This window comes from Mastomys coucha, unplaced genomic scaffold (genome assembly GCF_008632895.1).
Source record: "Mastomys coucha isolate ucsf_1 unplaced genomic scaffold, UCSF_Mcou_1 pScaffold22, whole genome shotgun sequence".
Classification (NCBI taxonomy): Eukaryota; Metazoa; Chordata; class Mammalia; order Rodentia; family Muridae; genus Mastomys; species Mastomys coucha.
In genome coordinates, this window is record NW_022196905.1 from 258,926,942 (window position 1) to 258,944,402 (window position 17,461).

At 54.8% G+C, this 17,461-nt stretch overlaps 1 protein-coding gene across 5 annotated transcripts in view; it reads left to right on the forward strand.

Annotated features, from left to right (window-relative positions):
* Positions 1-17,461, forward strand: part of Gse1 (Gse1 coiled-coil protein) — a 360,758-nt gene that overhangs the window by 261,872 nt on the left and 81,425 nt on the right. The window contains exon 1 of one of the 5 annotated variants that reach the window (XM_031341585.1): positions 7,159-7,439. The exons of 3 other annotated variants lie outside the window; for them this stretch is intronic. In XM_031341585.1, coding sequence (XP_031197445.1) covers positions 7,403-7,439 — 37 coding nt within the window. In that variant the 5' untranslated portion in view covers positions 7,159-7,402. Of the gene's footprint in view, positions 1-7,158; positions 7,440-17,461 lie in introns of those variants that run through there. One more of the 5 variants, XM_031341588.1, reaches the window with a different exon arrangement.

Genomic DNA, 17,461 nt, shown 5'->3' on the forward strand with positions numbered 1-17,461 from the left:
CAAAGGAGATGGCTAAGCTGTGCCAGACACACTGTTGGACTCATCACACAAGTTGAATGTGGAGGACACTTGTTACCTGACAGTAAGCATGTGTTTGTGTGATGGACAGCTGGGAAGGATCGGGCAAGGGCCTCTACTCTGGTTACCATGGAAGAGCTGAATGGGGGTGTTATCTTCAGTACTGGGTCTGAGGCCACAAACTCCCAGAATGAGCAAATATAGGTTCACTTGGGCATCTCTCCTGGCCAGGGTCTGGTGTGACAAGTGAGGCTTTACATGTTGTTCCCTTGCATAAAACTGGGTCCTAAAACTCTGGTGAGTTGGAAGGAAAGGATGTGGATCAGGTGACAGACTGACCTCTTTGGATTCTCTTTCTTATTGTCACTGCTGCCCTGGGCCTTGTGGGGCCTTCAGGGGACCAAAGGTGGTGTTCACAGGCAGAGCTTCCGGAAGGCTGTCTTTCTCTGAGGCTGATGGCCTGGGGCAATGCCATGTGTGTCACCATTTAAAACCAGGATTGTGGCTATGACACTAGTAAGCCCCATGTCCCGTGGGCTTGTTAGTTTCTGGGCGCCAGGCTGCTGTGGGACCCCTGACACCCATTGCCCAGGGTCTATTACAAGGCAGCTGACCTGAGCTCCTCTTGGGGCTTTGCTGGCCAGGAGCAGGCCACTGTTACAGAGGTGACCAAAGGCCCCTGGAGCCTCGTAATGAATCACCACAAACCCGGTGAACTCTGAGAAGCCAGAGACTTTCTGACAGTCCAGTGGCTAGACGTCAGGTCAAAGTGTCACAGGCCCTGTCCCTCTTGGAGGCTGCAGGAGACACTTTAGCCTCTCCAGTGTCAGGGGCTGCTGCTTACAGTGGCTTGGTGCTCAGTCAGTCACAACTGTTGCTGTTCCTGGCCTCACATGGCTTCTCTCTTATGTCACTCTATTCTCCTCTTTTTGGTATTCACTCTGTGCATGTGTGTGTGTGTGTGTGTGTGTTGTGTGGTAGTGTGTGTAGTGTGTGGTGTGTATGTATGTGTGGATGGTATATATCTGTGGTATGTGTATATGTGGTGGGTGGGTGATGTATGTGTGCGCACATGTGTATGGTATCTAGTGTTTGTGTGTGTGCATGTGCTTGTGTATGTGTGTTTGCGTTTGGTAGAGTCTCGATATGTAGCCCTAGAAGATCTAGAACTTTCTATGGTTCAGACCAGGCTGGCCTCACACGCAGGATGTAGGGTCCTTCCTGCCTCTGCCTCCTGAGCGGTGGAACGAGAGGAGCCCAACAGAGCTCTTCTCCTTTTCAGGTCTTGTCTGCAGCCAGACTGGTGTTCCTTTATCTCCAGCTTTAGCTTTCCAAGTGATAGAATTACACATGTCCCACATCACCTGGCCCCCTCCACAGGCCACGCAGCACTCAGGAAGAATCCCCTGCTGCACTGTACCCATTCGCCCTCTTCTTCAGAACCAGGTCACAGGCCCAGGTACCAGACCACATCTTTGGGAGACCACTGTTCAACCCACTGCACAGGGGAGCACAGGGCTTGAACCCTCAAATCCCTCAGAGACTCCAAGATGGGTAAAACACCTGGCTGGGGTACAAGGAGTAGAAACCATACACAAAGACAGAAGCCAATCCGGCCACAGATGTCAGGGCCAGCTGTGAGCACAGGCCTTTCTCTTACAATCTGGGGCTTATCTCAGGGGTTTTGTTTGTCACCCAAGGACCAGAGCCAGAAGAGAAGTGGGTGTGGCTGCTCCCTTTGGACAGTTGACCTCATAGCACCGGGCCTTGGTGGAAATAGGTAGGCAAGTCCCCCAAATGTTAGCAAAGCCACTGAAAGGCAGGAGGACAGAGCCAAGCACACTGAGACACGCCTGTCACTACTGCTGGTGTCACCATTGTCATATGGCCTTGGGGATCATCCCGGATGTTTGTGGAGGCCTTGGGCTGGCTAGGTGCTAGAAGTACCCATACCCACTCCTCTCCTGGCCCTGCAGGCTTCACTCATTTCTAGAATGAGGCTTCCTTGCGTGCACCTCAAGAAGGCAAGCTGGGTGCCTGACCTAGGGGAGTACACATGTGTGCTGGCATGCATGCCTGATCCACTCCAGTTTCCAGATGAGGAGACAGGGTACTCAGTCCAGGGCTCAAACCCTAGTGCTGGCATCTGCTGGCTCAGAGTCATTGGAGAAGGTGCTCAGCTTCCCTGTGCCTCACTTGAAGAACGGAATTGTGAAGGTGACTTAAGATGCTCCAAAGGATTCCCTGGGTCATCTATGAAGAATAATCAGCCGGGCGGTGGTGGCGCACGCCTTTAATCCCAGCACTTGGGAGGCAAGGCAGGTAGATTTCTGAGTTCCAGGCCAGCCTGGTCTACAGAGTGAGTTCCAGGACAGCCAGGACTACACAGAGAAACCCTGTCTCGAAAAACAAAACAAAACAAAAAAAGAATATTCAGAGCAGTGTCTGGCCCATATTGGACATCTGCTGCCCCACTGCCCTGCCAGAGGGGACAGACAGGCATCTGGAGGATTCAGCATGTCCCAGGAGCAATGCAGCCTTAGCCCTGCAGGCTCCTCTCTTTTCTGGAGTCTATGGCATGAGGCTTCCTTGTATGCACCCCCTCAGGAACGCAAGCTGGCTGCCCGGCCTAGGGGACCATGATAGGCAACGGGTACAGCTGACAGAAAACCGCCTGCCTTAGCATGTGTACGAGGCTATTTTTACTGTGTTCAGCTGGCTGGCACTGGCTGGGCTATGTCTGAGCCCTGGCAAGGGTGGCTCTGCTACGGGGGGAGAGGGGGGGACTCTGTGTTGAAGGGGCAAGCCAGTATGGCGGCAGCATCTTCAGAGAGGAGACCTCCTGGTTTCATGCATCTCCGCAGGGCAGCCTGAACCCCTACCTTCTTTCCTATGGACGAATGGGTGTTGTCAGCCCCTCTCCTCTCTAACCTTGGGTGGCTTTCACTGTGGTCTCTCTCTCTGGAGGTAAGAGGAAAGATGCCATGTGGTGCCCCAGCCTCCCAAAAGGCCCAGAGGAGGATGGTTCCTGGGTGGTCCGGCTTCCTAATTGCTGCTTCTTCTCCATGACAGAGAGAGAAAGAGAGAGAGAGAGACAGAGAGAGAGAGAGAGACAGAGAGAGAGAGACAGAGAGAGAGACAGAGAGAGAGAGGCAGAGAGAGACAGAGAGAGAAACAGAGACAGAGAGACAGAGAGACAGAGAGGGGGGAGGGAGATAGAGAGAGATAAAGAGACAGGCAGAAAGAGAGAGGTAGAGAGAGAAAGAGAGAGAAATGGGAGAGAGAGGGAGAAAGAGAGAGAAATAGGGGGAGGGAAAGAGAGAGAGAGAGAGAGAGAGAGAGAGAGAGAGAGAGAGAGAGAGAGAGAGAGAGAGAGAGAGAGAGAGAGAGAGAGAGAGAGAGAGGAGATACTGGCTCCTTATGCTCTGGGGGAGGAGAGAGGTAATGACTACCTTTCTCTGGGATAAAACATAGGAAGGCAACAGCCTAATGCAGACATCCACAGCCAGTACTGGTGTGTCCGCATGGTCTGTGGTGGGAGCACTGGGCGCATGTCCCAGTAGGAAGGAGGCCACAGACATGCCTGGTGGAGGGCTGGCTCCCCACTGGGATATGAATGGCTGTAGTGACGGGGTCCACCCACCACAGCAAAGCCACAGGGGCCAGTGGGAAAGAGAAAGTGCAGCCAGCTACCCTGTTCAGCCACATTAGGCAAACAACTCAACCATTCAGAGAGAGCCAGCACTGAGCCGAGGCGGCTGCTGGGGTGGGGGTGGGATTGGGGGGGTAGGGCTTTGTGTTCTCAGATGTTTGGGCACCAGGTTTTGGGGGGAGGGGGACTGCAGGGGTAAACCACTCTTCTCTCTAGAGAATGGAGAGTGTTCCACCCTTCAGAGGTCTGTATCACCAGGAAATGTCACTAACCTACTCTGAGCCTCCAGACTCAGGGGCGAAGGGACTGAGCTATCAGTAACATCTTACAGCTAGTCTCCTTCCCCAGGGTGTGGCTCTGTGCAATTAGGACTTGGCCTGCACAGGCTTCGATAATTGGATGCAGGCATTGGGATTCTTATTATAAGAGAGGTTCTTCTTCTTCGGGAGGCGCAATGATACAGGGATGATAAGCGGAGCTGGCCCACCATCATGGGTCCTCTCCGCCTGTTCTCCCCACTGGTGGCCTCTTCACTAGCCAGGCCCAGGCTTCCCCTGCCTCAGTATGGGTCCCTAGTAGTCCCGGAGTGGCTGGCACAGAAGCAAGGTAGTTTGGAATCCGGTCTGGCCAGCTTTCTCCACAGGTGGCTTCAAGGATGGCTCTTTTCAGGATGACTTCCCCTACTTTAGCAGGGGAAGGAAGGAGGGGTGCCCAGCCTATTGGGGGAGCATCCTCCCTCTGTACCCTGCCTGTGATTGGCCCATAATTACAGGTTTATTGCCTGTATAGCTATTGTGTAATGACATGTTTGCAAATTAATTTTTATGGCTCCTGCCATTAGCATATACAGTGGAGGAAGGTTTCGTATTAATTACTACTGTTGTTCCCGTAATCCCGGGGAATTAAAAACCAATAAAAGAGTGACAACACAAACTGATAGTTTAGGGTCTTTTAAAAATAGTTTTTATTCGTTTCCCCTTAGTACAACCAGAGCTTGTGAGGGGTTGGGGCGGGGGGCGGGGGCGCGGTATGTGTTCGAGCGGCGCCAGGTCCCTCTTCCGTCATCTAGCCCACCGTAAAGAGTGCGGACAGGTGATAGACGCTATGACCCTAGACCTCCGGAGTCCGGCCTGTGTGTCCTCGGGCAGCCCCGGAAACAAAGGGCGGCAGCCTAGGGCCTGGCGCGACCTCTAGGGTCAAGTAGCAGAGGGGCTAGAGGCCAGCAGCGGCGCCCTCTCCGGTGCCGGGCGCGTCTGATCTGCTGCAGAGGGGGCCGCAGCTAGGATCAGAAGGCTGAGCCCCCACCTCCCTTAAAGTGTCCTTTAGAGCTCTCCCCTGGAGGCCTGTATTCTGAGAGTTATATGAATTCACAGCGTTTATTCGGATCTCAGGGCCACTGGTTGTGGACCCCTGATGGGTAAGGTTAGAGAGCCATGACAGCAACCCTAGCCAGGCGCGACCGTGGCGCTTGCTGTGAGTACCTGCGGACTAGGACCTGAGGATCTGGGGTCAAAAAGTGACCATTAGTGTCAGGGAGTCACAACCCCAGGTAGTCGCGCCACGGGGGTAGGGAGAGTTTCCATAAAAGGGCTTGAAAAAACAAATGGTCGCATCTTGATACTTGCTTTGCTGCGTGCGTTTAGTTCTAGGGGCTGGTGTGTGGGTAAATGGATGCTGTCTCTTTAAAATCGCTGGGCTGGACAATGAGCGCACAGGATGTGGTTTGGCGGCAGGGTTTTTTCCCCTTCGATTTGGGGAATTATCACTTGGGGCCTTCTTGAGCTGGTGTGAACGCGCGGCGGCTGGGGAGGGGAGATACAGGCGCCACACTAACGCTCAGTGCAGTCGGTCGTTTGCTTAAACCAAATTAGCCGGGCTCTCGTTACTATGGTGCAGCCGGGGCTTGCAGAGTCCCAGTAATAGCATTTATTAGGTCTGTTTGCCTGGAAGCATGCCTTCCCGGATCTGATAATGCCCGGGTGCAGGAGAGTGTGGGAGATGGTATCAAGCATTTGATTACACTTGCAACAGGGATTTTTTAAGGGGTAGGGCGTGGGGGGAGGAAAGGAAAGAGAGGCCAACCGCCGGCCTTAGCTCTCCCGGGCGCGGTCTCCGCAGCCCGCTGCGGGCTGCACAAAGGGCGGCCCCGGCCTCCCCGGGGCACGGTCGCGAGGGGGAGGTCGTGCTCTGGGCTCCCGCAGCTGTCAGACGTGGGTGGGGAGGAGCGAGGGCGGGCCGGCGGCCAGAGCGCGGAGTTGGGCAGCCAGAGGGGGGCCTGGCGGCGCCCACAGCCGCCCACTGTTTGCAAACGGCCAGCTCCCGGGCAGAGGGGAGCAACCGTGCAGTCGGAAGCGAGAGCATCCGCCTGGAGCCCTGGGCAGCCGGTCTGCTCCGTAAGGCTCTGAGGCCGCGCACGGGCAGGTCGCAAGTGGGACTCTTCGTCACCGCGGCGCGCAGCCGGGAGCTCCGGGAGGACGCGGCGCAGACGGAAGGAGCCGCCCGCCGCTGCGCCCCTTCCCTTTCGCTTTCATTAGGGGAGACAAATCTGCTGTCAGGCAGCCAGCTTTCCAATTTACCGATAATGATTCTTGCATGAAAATTGATCGAGGGGCTCTCCACCGCCGCGCGCTCTCGCCTCCCGCTCTCCTGCTCCTGCCGGCTGCGCCCCCGCGAGTTCCTCCTCCTCCTCCTCCTCCTTTCCCTCCTCCCCACCCCCTCTGTCTGAGTCAGTGGTGGGACGCCGGGCGGGGAGATAACCAAAAAGGGGGGGTGCTGGTGGTGAGGGGGGGAGGGGAGCCTGCCCTCACCAGCGTCCCTAGCCCAAGACTTGTTTGTCGTCGCCGCCTCTCCCATTGACGAGGCGAAATCTGCCCCCTCGGTACTTCTTGGCTGTTTGGGTATTAATTTTCTCCACCCCCCCAGCACCCCTGCCGAGCGCCCCCTCCTCCTCTCCGCACCCCGCCCCTCCTCACCCAGTAGCTAAGGGGAAACGAAAACAAAGCCGATTTCTCCTTGGCAACCAGATGCCCCCTCCCGCCGCCCCCCTTCCTTTTCCCTTCTGGTTCTGAACGTGAAACCCTGTTGGAAACAGGTCTCTTGACCCTCGCCCTTGACATTCAAATGGCTGAATGGAGGCGAGATTGCTGTTCGCACGTCTTAGGGGGTGCTTTTTTTCTCTCCCTTTTCCTCTCTCCCTCTCCTGTCTCTTTTTCTTTCCAATGAGTAATCCCTAAAGACCTTAACCCCCCAATTTCATCACCCTCACCGCCCCCCTTTATTTTTCTCTCTCCTCTTCTGCTCTCCCGCCCTCTTCCCTCCGCCAGCTCCCCCTCCTTTTTTTTTTTTTTTTTTTTTTTTTTAATTTGCATCTCAAGTCCAAAAGGCAGAAAATACACACGCGGCGAAGACGCCGGGCCGCCGTGGAGGCTCCGGCCCTTCCTTGGTCAATTACCTCACTGTGGATCTGCTCTGGCCGAGGTGGCCGAACCTGCCCGGGCGCTGGACGGAAAGGCAGCCTTTGATCATCTTGGAGAAGGAAAAGGAAGAAACACAAACTGGTTTCTACCCACGGCGCTCCGGGGATCGCTCTTCTGCCTTTATTTTATTGTTTTGGACATTTTTGAGCGCCGTGGCTTGGACGCTGGTTTTGTTTCATTGCTGGGCTTGATTATTTTTTTCCCCTCATTTCCTTCTTCGTCCCTCTCTGGCCACTATGGAATTCTAACCTGAGCCATGTTCGGACTGAAGCCGCCTCTCTATTACTTACCAGGTAAGCGAGTCGTGCGCCAGGTCCTCGGGTCCCAAGACCAGGGCGCGTAGGGGCGCACAGGGGCGCGCTGCTCGGCTGCCGGCTCAGTGCGCGCTGCCGCGTGGGGCGCCCGGCCCGGTGCGCGTCTCGCTCCTTTTGTCTGCGCGGAGCCGGCGGCGCTGCGCCCTGGGCGCGATCGCGCGGGTGTGAAGTTACTTTCCCGCGGGCGGCGACCCGGGGGCCCCGGCCCCGCCGCCCCCCTCCCGATTCCCTGGAAGGTTTTGTTGTGCGAGGCCGGGAGGGGCCGTGGCCGCAGTGCGCGCGGCTTCCTGTTTCCTGCGCCTCGGTGCGCGCTGACAGCGGCTGCCCTGCAACTTTCAGTTTCGGGGGCCACCGCGGGAGAGCTGGGGAGCCCCTCCACCCTTAAGATGCTTGCGCGCGGGCGCGAGGGAAGCTAGAGAGCCCAAAGCGAGCAGGCAGGCGTGGGAACCCGGCCCTCCTGGTGGCTTCCCCCTCGGGTACCCCCGGGGTCCGACTGCACGTGACCGCAGGTCGAGAGGGCTGGGCTGCGTGTGGCCGCTTCTTCTAAGAATGTGCTGGGGTTTTATCTTGTTTCTCTAAGCCCGGGCACACACTTTCTATTGAAGTTAAGGCGTCTGTGAGGTGCAGAAATGTTGGGGTGCTGAAGGAGCAGGGGGCCGGCCTTCGTGCATGACATGGTCTGCTGTTTTCTGCAGATGATTTGGGAATAGTTTTGCTAAGGAAAAGTGCACGTGGCTGGGTGTTAGGTTAACATTGCTTTTTCCCCCCTTGTGTGTTGTGTGGATCCTGTGGCTATTGCCAGGTCCCTACCGCCCTGGAGTCCAGAGAAGGAGATGTGGGCTAAGAACCAGCCTGGGCAGGACTCAGCTCCAGGGAGCCGGCCCTAGTCCTTCTGACCTAGAGCACTCGTTGTAACTGAGTTAATGTAGCAGAGATGAAAGGTCACAAGGAAGAGCAGGTAGTGGAGGCAATTCCTCCTGCAGGACAGTGGCTCAGGGCATTCCTTTGTGGATGCTTCTATGTCCAGCTCTACCCGGTGACAAGCCTGTTCTATTCCTGGGGTGTCCAGTCCTTGCCGTCGTTTTTATCGAGACAGGATCTTACGATTTAGCTCTAGCTAGCTTGAAACTCGTAGATTCCCCTGCCTCAGCCTCACCTCCACCAAAGTGCTGGGATGAAAGGTGTGTGCCACAGGGTCTGGCCCCAGGCTGTTTTTATTGGAAGATTATCTCTCAGCCACCACTCACGTGTCTCCCTCTCTTCCAGGGCCTGAAATAGCAATTGTCAAAGCTCTCGCTGGGCTCTCCCCTTCCTCCGTTCAGTTCACTTCACTTCGGTACTTCCTTCCATTGGTCTAACTAAAATTAGAGCCAGGAATCCCCAGCTTCCAGCAGGGTTATCTCTGCAGGAGGGCAGGTGTCCTCTGCAGTTCAGCCGGCTCCCCAGGGGAAGATGTACGTGGTAGCCCCTTCACAGCCCTGCTGCAGACAGATTCTGCCCATGCATCCTGTTAGCTTTGACGAGGAGAGCAAAGATAGTACTTTCTTTTTGTATTTCCAGGCGCCTCTCTGGAGCCTTGGAGCTAGCTGGTGGTGTGAGAGGAATCTCTGCAAATACTGGGCGGCTCGAGAGCACAGGTGTTTGAAATCTGCACACCACTCCACCTGACATCCAAGGGCCGTCTGGTATATTAGCTTGTCAGGTGACCGATTCTTTATTTACACAGGGAGCCTCAGGAGGAGAAGGAGGAAGTGTCAGACTGGGAAGTTCAAAGCAATTAAAAGAATCAGCCTTGGCTGGGATTAGGCAGGCAGTGTCAGCGAGGTGAATCCTGCTTGCCCCGACCCTTCGGGGAGGGGAGGGCTTGGCTCTCCTCCTCAGGGGGACTCAGATAAATTAGCCACAGGGTGGAGGGTTTTCTCCTACCGAAGTTTGTCTTTTTGAAGGTCCCTGCCAGGATTCTCCACCCTGTGAGTTTAGGGTAGGATTGGAGCTCAGATGAACCTTGAGCCCATTGAACCTTGCTTGAGTGGTTTGGGGGATTCTCCCGTACACCCCATGGGGTGGGTACTGATACCTCACCCCGCTGGCCAATCTGCCCAAGAGGCCCAGCCATTGCCATTCTGGAAGTGTCAGGGCTGGGATCTGCTGTCAACCACTTCAAGAGGGGATTTCCAGGCCAGAGAACAGTGGGTGTCTGGTTGGCTGTGGTCAGTAGCTTTAGTTGAGAGTCAGCGTCTTGGCCCTTAGAGGGATCTGGACTCTGAGTTCTAGGTTTTGTCCCAAACCTCTGAGCCTTGGATTCTGTCCTCAAGATCTGGTCCCTTCATGGTGGCTGTGACCAACCACCAGGGGACAGGGTCCAGAATCTACCCACCAGCTAATGTGGGGGAGGGGGAGGGTGGCCACTGTCAGGTTGGCTCTAGATTCTGTCTTCTCTTGCCACACTGGACAATGGGTCTGAAGTCCAACTTTGTGTGTTCCCAGCCTCAACCTTGGCAGGTAAAGAAAGTTCCCAGAAGTCCTCGGTTTTTCCCGTCTGTGACTTGGATCCACTGTGCTGCTCTCCTAAGATTCAGAGTCTTGTAGTATTAAGGCCCTGTTGGCATGAGGTGCATTTGTGCTCTCACGGAGTCCCTGAAGGGTCTCTGACCAAAGAGCTTGAGCAGTGATCATGGAGCCCAGGCTAACTGATCAGGCCTAAAATATCTTACTGAACTAATTATCCACCTTTGGTTCAGGGGGCCTGTGAAGGAGAAGATTTGGGGGATGAAGTATGATTTGTTTTGTTTTTTTCAGAGTCTCATGTAGCCTGGGCTAGCCTGGAACTTGCTGTGTGACCCAGGCTGGCCTCAAACTCTCTGTGCTCCTTCTTCTACCCCACCCCAACCCCTAGGTGTTATGGTATAGAGTTAATATCCACACAGGGGTAACTACCAAGCTTGTTAAGGTTTTAATCAGGTATTGTTACAAGGATGAAATCTTTTTGCAGAAATTCACAGAACTTAGTGGTGCAACGGGACTTGAACTTGGTGCTTTGGGCTAGTATGGCTGACTTTATAGTGAGAAGTGACTCACTGGCTAGAGGGGGTCAATCAGCTGCACATGCAAAGAAAGGAAGATTCAGGATCTGGGGCCTGTGCCCTCCATCTTCCTGCTGGTGATAGATGGTAGTCTTTCTCTGGGATCCCCTATCTAGCTTTCCTCTGTGTGCATGGCTTACTGGATACCCCTGTCCCTGAACTCCACAGGACTTTGTGATCCGTGCAGGCAGAGACTGAGTGTCTCCTTTTTGCTTGGCCTGCTGCCAGACCAATAACGACAGTCGTAAAAATAAAAAGGATAATAAAATAAGAAGGAGGAGACTGTGGCCACTTCACATACGGCTTGTTCCATGCCAGACTTGCTAATTCACTGGACGACGGTGGGAGGTAAGGCTAGGCCTGTCCCACTTGACCGAAGAGGAAACTGAGGCACAAGGGAGGCTGAGGTCAACGGAGCAGCAAAAGGAGCAGCAAGAGGCTCAGCTGGGCCCTGACCCCTGACCCAAGGCAGTCTGGCTCCAGAGTCTCTGCTTAATAAATATTTGTTGACCGGTCAGGGAGGGATGGCGGCTGGTATTGGCGGTGGCGCCCTCCTGGGGCCCCTTATCTTGTTCCTGACTGTTGGCTGACCCTGCCCTGGCCCAAAGCTGAACTCTTGGTGACCCCACCTCCCCCTGGATTCTCTGTCCATAGCCAGGAAGGATGCTCTGAGACCTGCCGTGAAGGGACTGGGGCCTGAGAGTGCCATGACTAGTGGTGGTACTTAGCCTTATCTCTGTTGGGACATCTTCTGTGCCCAAAGCTGCCCCCTTAGGTCATAGTGAGTCAGTCAGAGATAGATGTGACCAGACTGATCTGACACTTTTCTGAGCAGCTTACCCTATGCTAGCTATGCATAGAGTCGGGGTAGTGGAAGGATGAAGAACCCCAAAGATTGTTCTCCAGAGTGTTCCAGCCTGTGCACAAGGCTAGATGTGGACTGTGCCCAGCACAGGTTGGGGGTGTGTGTACAGGCCAGCCAACCAGGGCAGTCTCCCTTGCCAGTTACACCCACACCTGGGACCTGTGGAGTCCTAAGGAAATACTGGAGACCTGCTCTTGGGTCAGGCTGAACCTGGGAAGGAGGTCTGACCATTTTTCAAAGTAACAGAGTCCTTCTTACTTACATATCAGACACAGTGGGGGCTGCATTGGGCTCACAGCTAGCATTTTCAGGGGCAATCACTAATTAATCTCAGACACCTTTGAGAACTGGGGAGGGACCACCACGTTTGGATCTATCAAGACTGGGAAAGCCAGGGGCCCTTTCGTCTCAGCTGTGACTCGGCCCCTCTCGATGAGGTCAGGCCTTCTCACTAGGGCCTGATCTGACTCTCAACCTCTGTTCAGTGAGATGGTCATTAAGATTCCCTCTGGCTTCGGTGCCTCCGCAATGCCATGGGTGGGAATCGATCTGCCCCTTGCTCCGACTCCTTATCTTCTTGACTCTTCCTGCTCTGGGAGCCAATGGTTTAGAGGACACTTAGTTCTGCCTGGAGGATGGAGGCAGTACTTCCTCCCTAGAGGAAGGTGGCCAGTGGGAGGGTCTGGCCAGACAGACTGTCCCTGGCAGAGCCAGCCAGGGGCCAGAGGGTCTCTGCCTCTGTAGCATTTACTCCAAATCCTGTGTTTCCTGCCTGCCTTTGCCATGGGTGAAGTGCCAGGGTCCAGTGAGCTCTATTCATATGTCCACTTAGGCATTTTGCAGCTGAGGACACTTGCCAGGAAGGCTCTCAGGCCTGTGCCTTCCAGTTTCCTTGGGACTGACTCTGCAGGAGGCAGGCCACAGTTTACTCTTTAGGAAGGACCATCCAGGGTGTTCTTTGTGGCCACACTGGGGTTTGAACCCAGAGCCTTGAACTTGCCAGGCAAGAGCTCTAAAGTCACACCCCACCCCCGGTCCTCCTTTTCTTCTTTCATTTTGAGAGACAAAGGCTTGCTAAGTAGCTGAGGGTGGACTAGAACCTACTCTGCACCTCAGGGTGGCCTGAACTTTGTACTTACAGTCTGCTGCTCCAGGCCTACCTTGAAATACACTTAGCTGAGTCCCTAGTAGCTGTGTGTGTGTGTGTGTGTGTGTGTGTGTGTGAGTACACACTTAGAGATGGTTCACAGGGCCTCGGACATTGCTAGACAAACACTATACTCCAGACCCTGAAGTGGCTGGCCTTTTTTCAGAGAAATGGATGGTAAAAACCTAGCTTTTTTAGGGGCGATCCCCAGAGAAAGGGCTTAGTGCTTGGGGACTTTTCTCTTGTTGGTGGTCTGTGCACTGAGGGGGACTTACCAGGGGCTAGGTCATAGCAGGCAAGACGGGAGTTGAGAGTGAGGGAATAATTTAGATATCACGTTCTTTCTTCTTTTTTAAGAGCCCCATATAGATTTAAGGTCCTTTTGTTAATTTAGGAACATAAAACCGTGATGTACAGCTTGGTTTGCTCGTAAAATTACAAAGTGTGGCATATTTAGATCCCTGAAGGCTTGGGGGTAAAAGGGAAGGAATGGGTGAGAATTTTTTTAATATGTCTTTGGGGAGATTCATTTTTCTGGCCTTCCCCCCAGCAGTGCCAGGCCCTGTACAGCTCCACAGGGCCTCATTGCTGCCTCCTGGGTTGGGTGGAAGTCAGCTGGAAATGGGGGTGTTTGGCAGGCAGCCAGGCCCAGATCCTGCCCTCAGCCCCCAGGCCTGCCAGCCTGGACTCCCTTGCCTTGTTGGATCATGCTTGCTCTGCCTTCCTTCCGTCCCCACCCGCAGTGAGGCCGGAAGTGCCCTCTGACCAGGTCTGGCCCACTGCCCAGCCAGCCTTTGGCTACTGGCTTAATGGTCTGTATGGTCAGGAAGTCACCAGACCCTTGGTCACGGAGGAGGTCAGACTGGGAGGAGGTCAGACTGCCGAGCCCTCCTTGCCTGTGGGGACCAGTGTTGCCTGGCTTTCCTTCCTGACAGGCAGTGCAGGTGGGGTCCATGGGCTCCTGGCCCAGGTCAGCCTCTGCTGGGCCACTGTGAGTGAGTGGTACAGTGTTGCTTTTCACCGGGAGCATGTGTGCCTGGCTTAGTTCCACGCTCTGTGAGGGGGAACATGTATTGAATATCAGGGTGACCAGCTTCTGAGCTCCCTGTCTGGGGCTTTCCTGTTCTGTAGAAAAGGGGAAGGTTCAGTTTGAGTTGGGGAGCAGAGGCTGTGTCTAGGAGGAGACCCCCAGCCTCCTGGTAGTTTTGTAGCAAGGCTCCCAGAGATTGTGATCCATCAAAAAACCAGCAGGGCTCTTGTAGAAGTCAAGGGTCCCAATGGGGGTGGGGCTGGGGAGGAAGCAGAGCTTTTTGTAGCAGCCAGACAGGCAGCCTGCCTGTGTCTGATCTAGTGGCCTAGGAGCAGCTCCGGGATTGGACCTTGTCCTTGTGGCCCCGGGGGGTTGGGGGGGCTCTACAGAAGGCGGCAGGGCAGGTGCTGGGCTGGACCCTTCAGGCTATGACCTCTGTGGGAGTGGTAATGGGCTCTGAGGTCAGTAGGGTGCTGGGACTACTTTTTGGGACTATTTTAAATGTCATCACGCCTCTGATGTCAGTGGAGCTGGCTGGGTTCTGTGAGCTGAGGGGACTCAGAGTTTTGTGTTTTGTTTTTCTTTATGTTTGTGTGTGTGTGCATGCTACTGCATACATGTGGAGATCAGAGGGCAACCTGTGGGTATCTGCTATCTCCTTCCACCATGTGGGTCCTGGGAATGAACTCAGGTTGTCAGGCTTGGCAGCAAGCCCCTTGGCCCACTGAGCCAGTTTGTCAGCCTCACCTAGAATTTTTGTTTGTTTGTTTGTTGTTGTTTAGTTTAGTTCTTATTTACCTATATTTATTTGGGTTTTTTTTTGTTTCTCGAGATAGGGTTTCTCTGTGGCCCTGACTGTCCTAGAACTTGCTCTGTAGACCAGGCTGGCCTCGAACTCAGAGATCTGCCTGCCTCTGTCTCCTGAGGGCTGAGATTAAAGGCATGGGCCATCACTACCCAGCTGACTCAACATTTGGGAGCTGTCAACTCAGTGTGGCAAGCCCAGGCACATGGAGGTACAGCGGAGAAGTCCCAAAGGATTGTCTTGTCCAGAGGCACCTGTAGTTTCGAGAGATATACAGGGGTGTAGAGTGCCAGGATTCGGCACTGGATGTCTAGAGCCCCCTCCCTCCCAAAAAAAGAGAAGATGTTAGCCTCGTGGGATCTGAAGGCCCTGAGGTACCAGGGATGGTATGGCTGTAGGGGTGGTGGGGATAAGTATGGAGTGGGACAGCTGGAGAGCAGGTTTACTGAGGCCATCCCTTCCATAGGTCCTCCGGCTGCTGGGTGACCCATGCAGAGGAGACCACCATGGCTCTGGGTGGCTGCTCTGTGGAGCAGAGCCATGGCAGTTGGAGACTGTCTGTGGGGCTGTGAGGTCCACTCATGGTTGTCTTGCCTGGCGACCTTGTTTCTGCACCTCTGTGAGCTGGAGGATGGCGGAGTGGTAGTAGGGGTTAGAGGGTGTCTGAGGGGTCTGCAGCTTGCTTGAAGTCTGTCTGCTGCAGCACTGCCTAAGCACAGAGCCTGGTGGGAGTCAGAGCGGAGCACCTGCTACCTTCCTGGCTGTATTCCTCTGGGCAGGTTACTTACCCTCTCTTGTTTCCTTTCGTGTTTCTCGTGTGTACACGAGGCCAGCTGTGCCGCCACGTAAGGTTGTCTGTCATGAGCGTTGGTAAGTGCACATGCAGGAACCAAGAAGTCTGCATTGTTCTTGGAGTGTGAGTTGTCAGCTGTGGCTTCAGGCTGGTGTCAGAGCAGAGGCCTGTCCCAGGTTAGTACCTGAAGGAAGGCATTACTTATGGGCTCCTGCAGGATGCCAAGGAGCCCAGGCTCTCAAAATGGCCACCACTGACAAGTCCTAGATACGAAAAGAGTTCACCCTGGAGACTCCCACACTGGCCTGTGGCCCACACCAGCAGACGTCAGATCTTCTGGGATAGAAAGTTTTTCTGGCTGGATCCTCTCCAGGGAGAAGGTTGTGTGGTACTAGAGTCTTCTAAATGCTTTTGCCTTTTGCCCCCCTGGCGGCTCCAGCTTCACCCAGCAGCAGTTGGAGCCCCAGGCAGACGGCACCTCATCTCCTACCAGGCCTCCTTTGAACGGGCCCCCAACACTGCCCACCCCCTTGTCACTCTGGCTTGTAATTCATTTAGGATTAGCTCCCAGGCCTCTCATGGGCCTAACTTCTGTTGTCTTGGAAACCGTGTCAACCGTTTGCTGGTTTCTGTGATTATCTGACAAGAGAAGGGGGGGCAGCAGGGACATGAAAGATGGTAAGGGAGAGCCAGCAAGGGTCTTAATAGAGCTCTCTGCGGAGGCCTGGGAGGCATGGAGAGGACAGGGTGCCCTCAGACCTACAGCTGCACGGCAGGGGCTCCCTGTGGGGGCTCTTACCACTTCCTGCCACTCTTGGAGCATGAGAGAATCACCCCCCCTCACCTCACCTTTATTTCCTTTATCTCAGATCCTCTTGAGGCCCAGAGACAAGGCGTTATTCCCTTCCCCCACTTCTATGCTGGGAAAGTTCCCTTGTGGGCTTCTCTGGACACAGCAACATTGGGAGGCTGGGGCAGGCGGGTACCACCACCTGGGAGGAAGCTACACTGTGCAGACCATAAACCCACCCCAGGATGCTAGGAACAGGATGCCAGATAGGGTCAGGATGGCACCAGTGTGCCATTGTGGTCTGGCCTCAGGCGCCCTATGCCTGACACTGCAGCCACAGCTAAAAGGTGAGAGGAGCCAGGCAGTGGTGGCGCCCGCCTTTAATCCCAGCACTTGGGAGGTAGAGGCAGGCAGATTTCTGAATTCGAGGCCAGCCTGGTCTACAGAGTGAATAGCAGGACAGGCAGGGCTAAACAGAGAAACTCTGTCTCGAAAAACCAAATAAGTAAATAAATAAATAAATAAATAAATAAATAAATAAATAAAAGGTAAGAGAGGGCTTGTCTGCTGCAGGGTGTCTGAAGGGCTCTCCTCCACCACCACCCCCCACCCCCATCAGGCTTGGTGAGGGCCTCAGTGGGCCCAGGTGAAGCACCCTCTTCCATGGGGATCTCAGTGTGGTCTGGGCTTCCTCACAGCCTCTGATGTAATGGCAGGGGCTGTGGTGGCTTATGCAGGGAAGAGGCCCCATGACCCCTGCCTCCCAGGGCCTGGCCTCAGATATCAGGGCCTCTTCCACACCATACTCTGACAGAGAGGGAGGAGCCCCACCAGGCCGGGCTCAGCTGGAAGGAATCCATCCCTTGAGAGGGTGGGAACCACGCTGAAGAGAAGATAGGATGGAGATGTGGAAGCTGCCTGTTGGGAGGATAATGAGTCTGTTGCGAGGATAGTGAGCCTGTTGCAAGCTCTTCAGGAAGCCTGCTTTTCCAGGTAGGAGGCCTGACCTCTGGGACTGGACTAGACTCTGTCCTCTAGAGCCTGCCTTTGGGGTCTAGGCTGTGAGGCTAGAGGTCTTGGGTCTCAGTGTGGAGACTGGAAGCTCCTGCCTTGAGGGTTCACAGTGGGCCTGTTGTAGAACCCCGATTTCAAGCTCACTGGCCCCATGAAGGTGGTGTGTGGGTCAGCACACAAGAGCGCAGCTTCTGCTCACAGGAAGAGCAGCCCCTCCCTGGCATGAGGGGACGACTAGATGCCTTTCGGGGGGGGGGGAGCTGCTAATGAGCCACATCTGATTTTTTATGAACCTCCCTGGTAAATTATTAATTTGGGCCAGAAATGAAAGTGTGGAATCGGATAAGCTCATGAATATTCATGGTTGAATCGAGCTCGGGGTTGATCAGTGGCTGGAGCGGCCAGCCAGGCTCCTGACCCAGATACAGGGCAGAGCTCTGGGAACCTCCCCTCCCCCTGCTGTAGGTGGGGCTG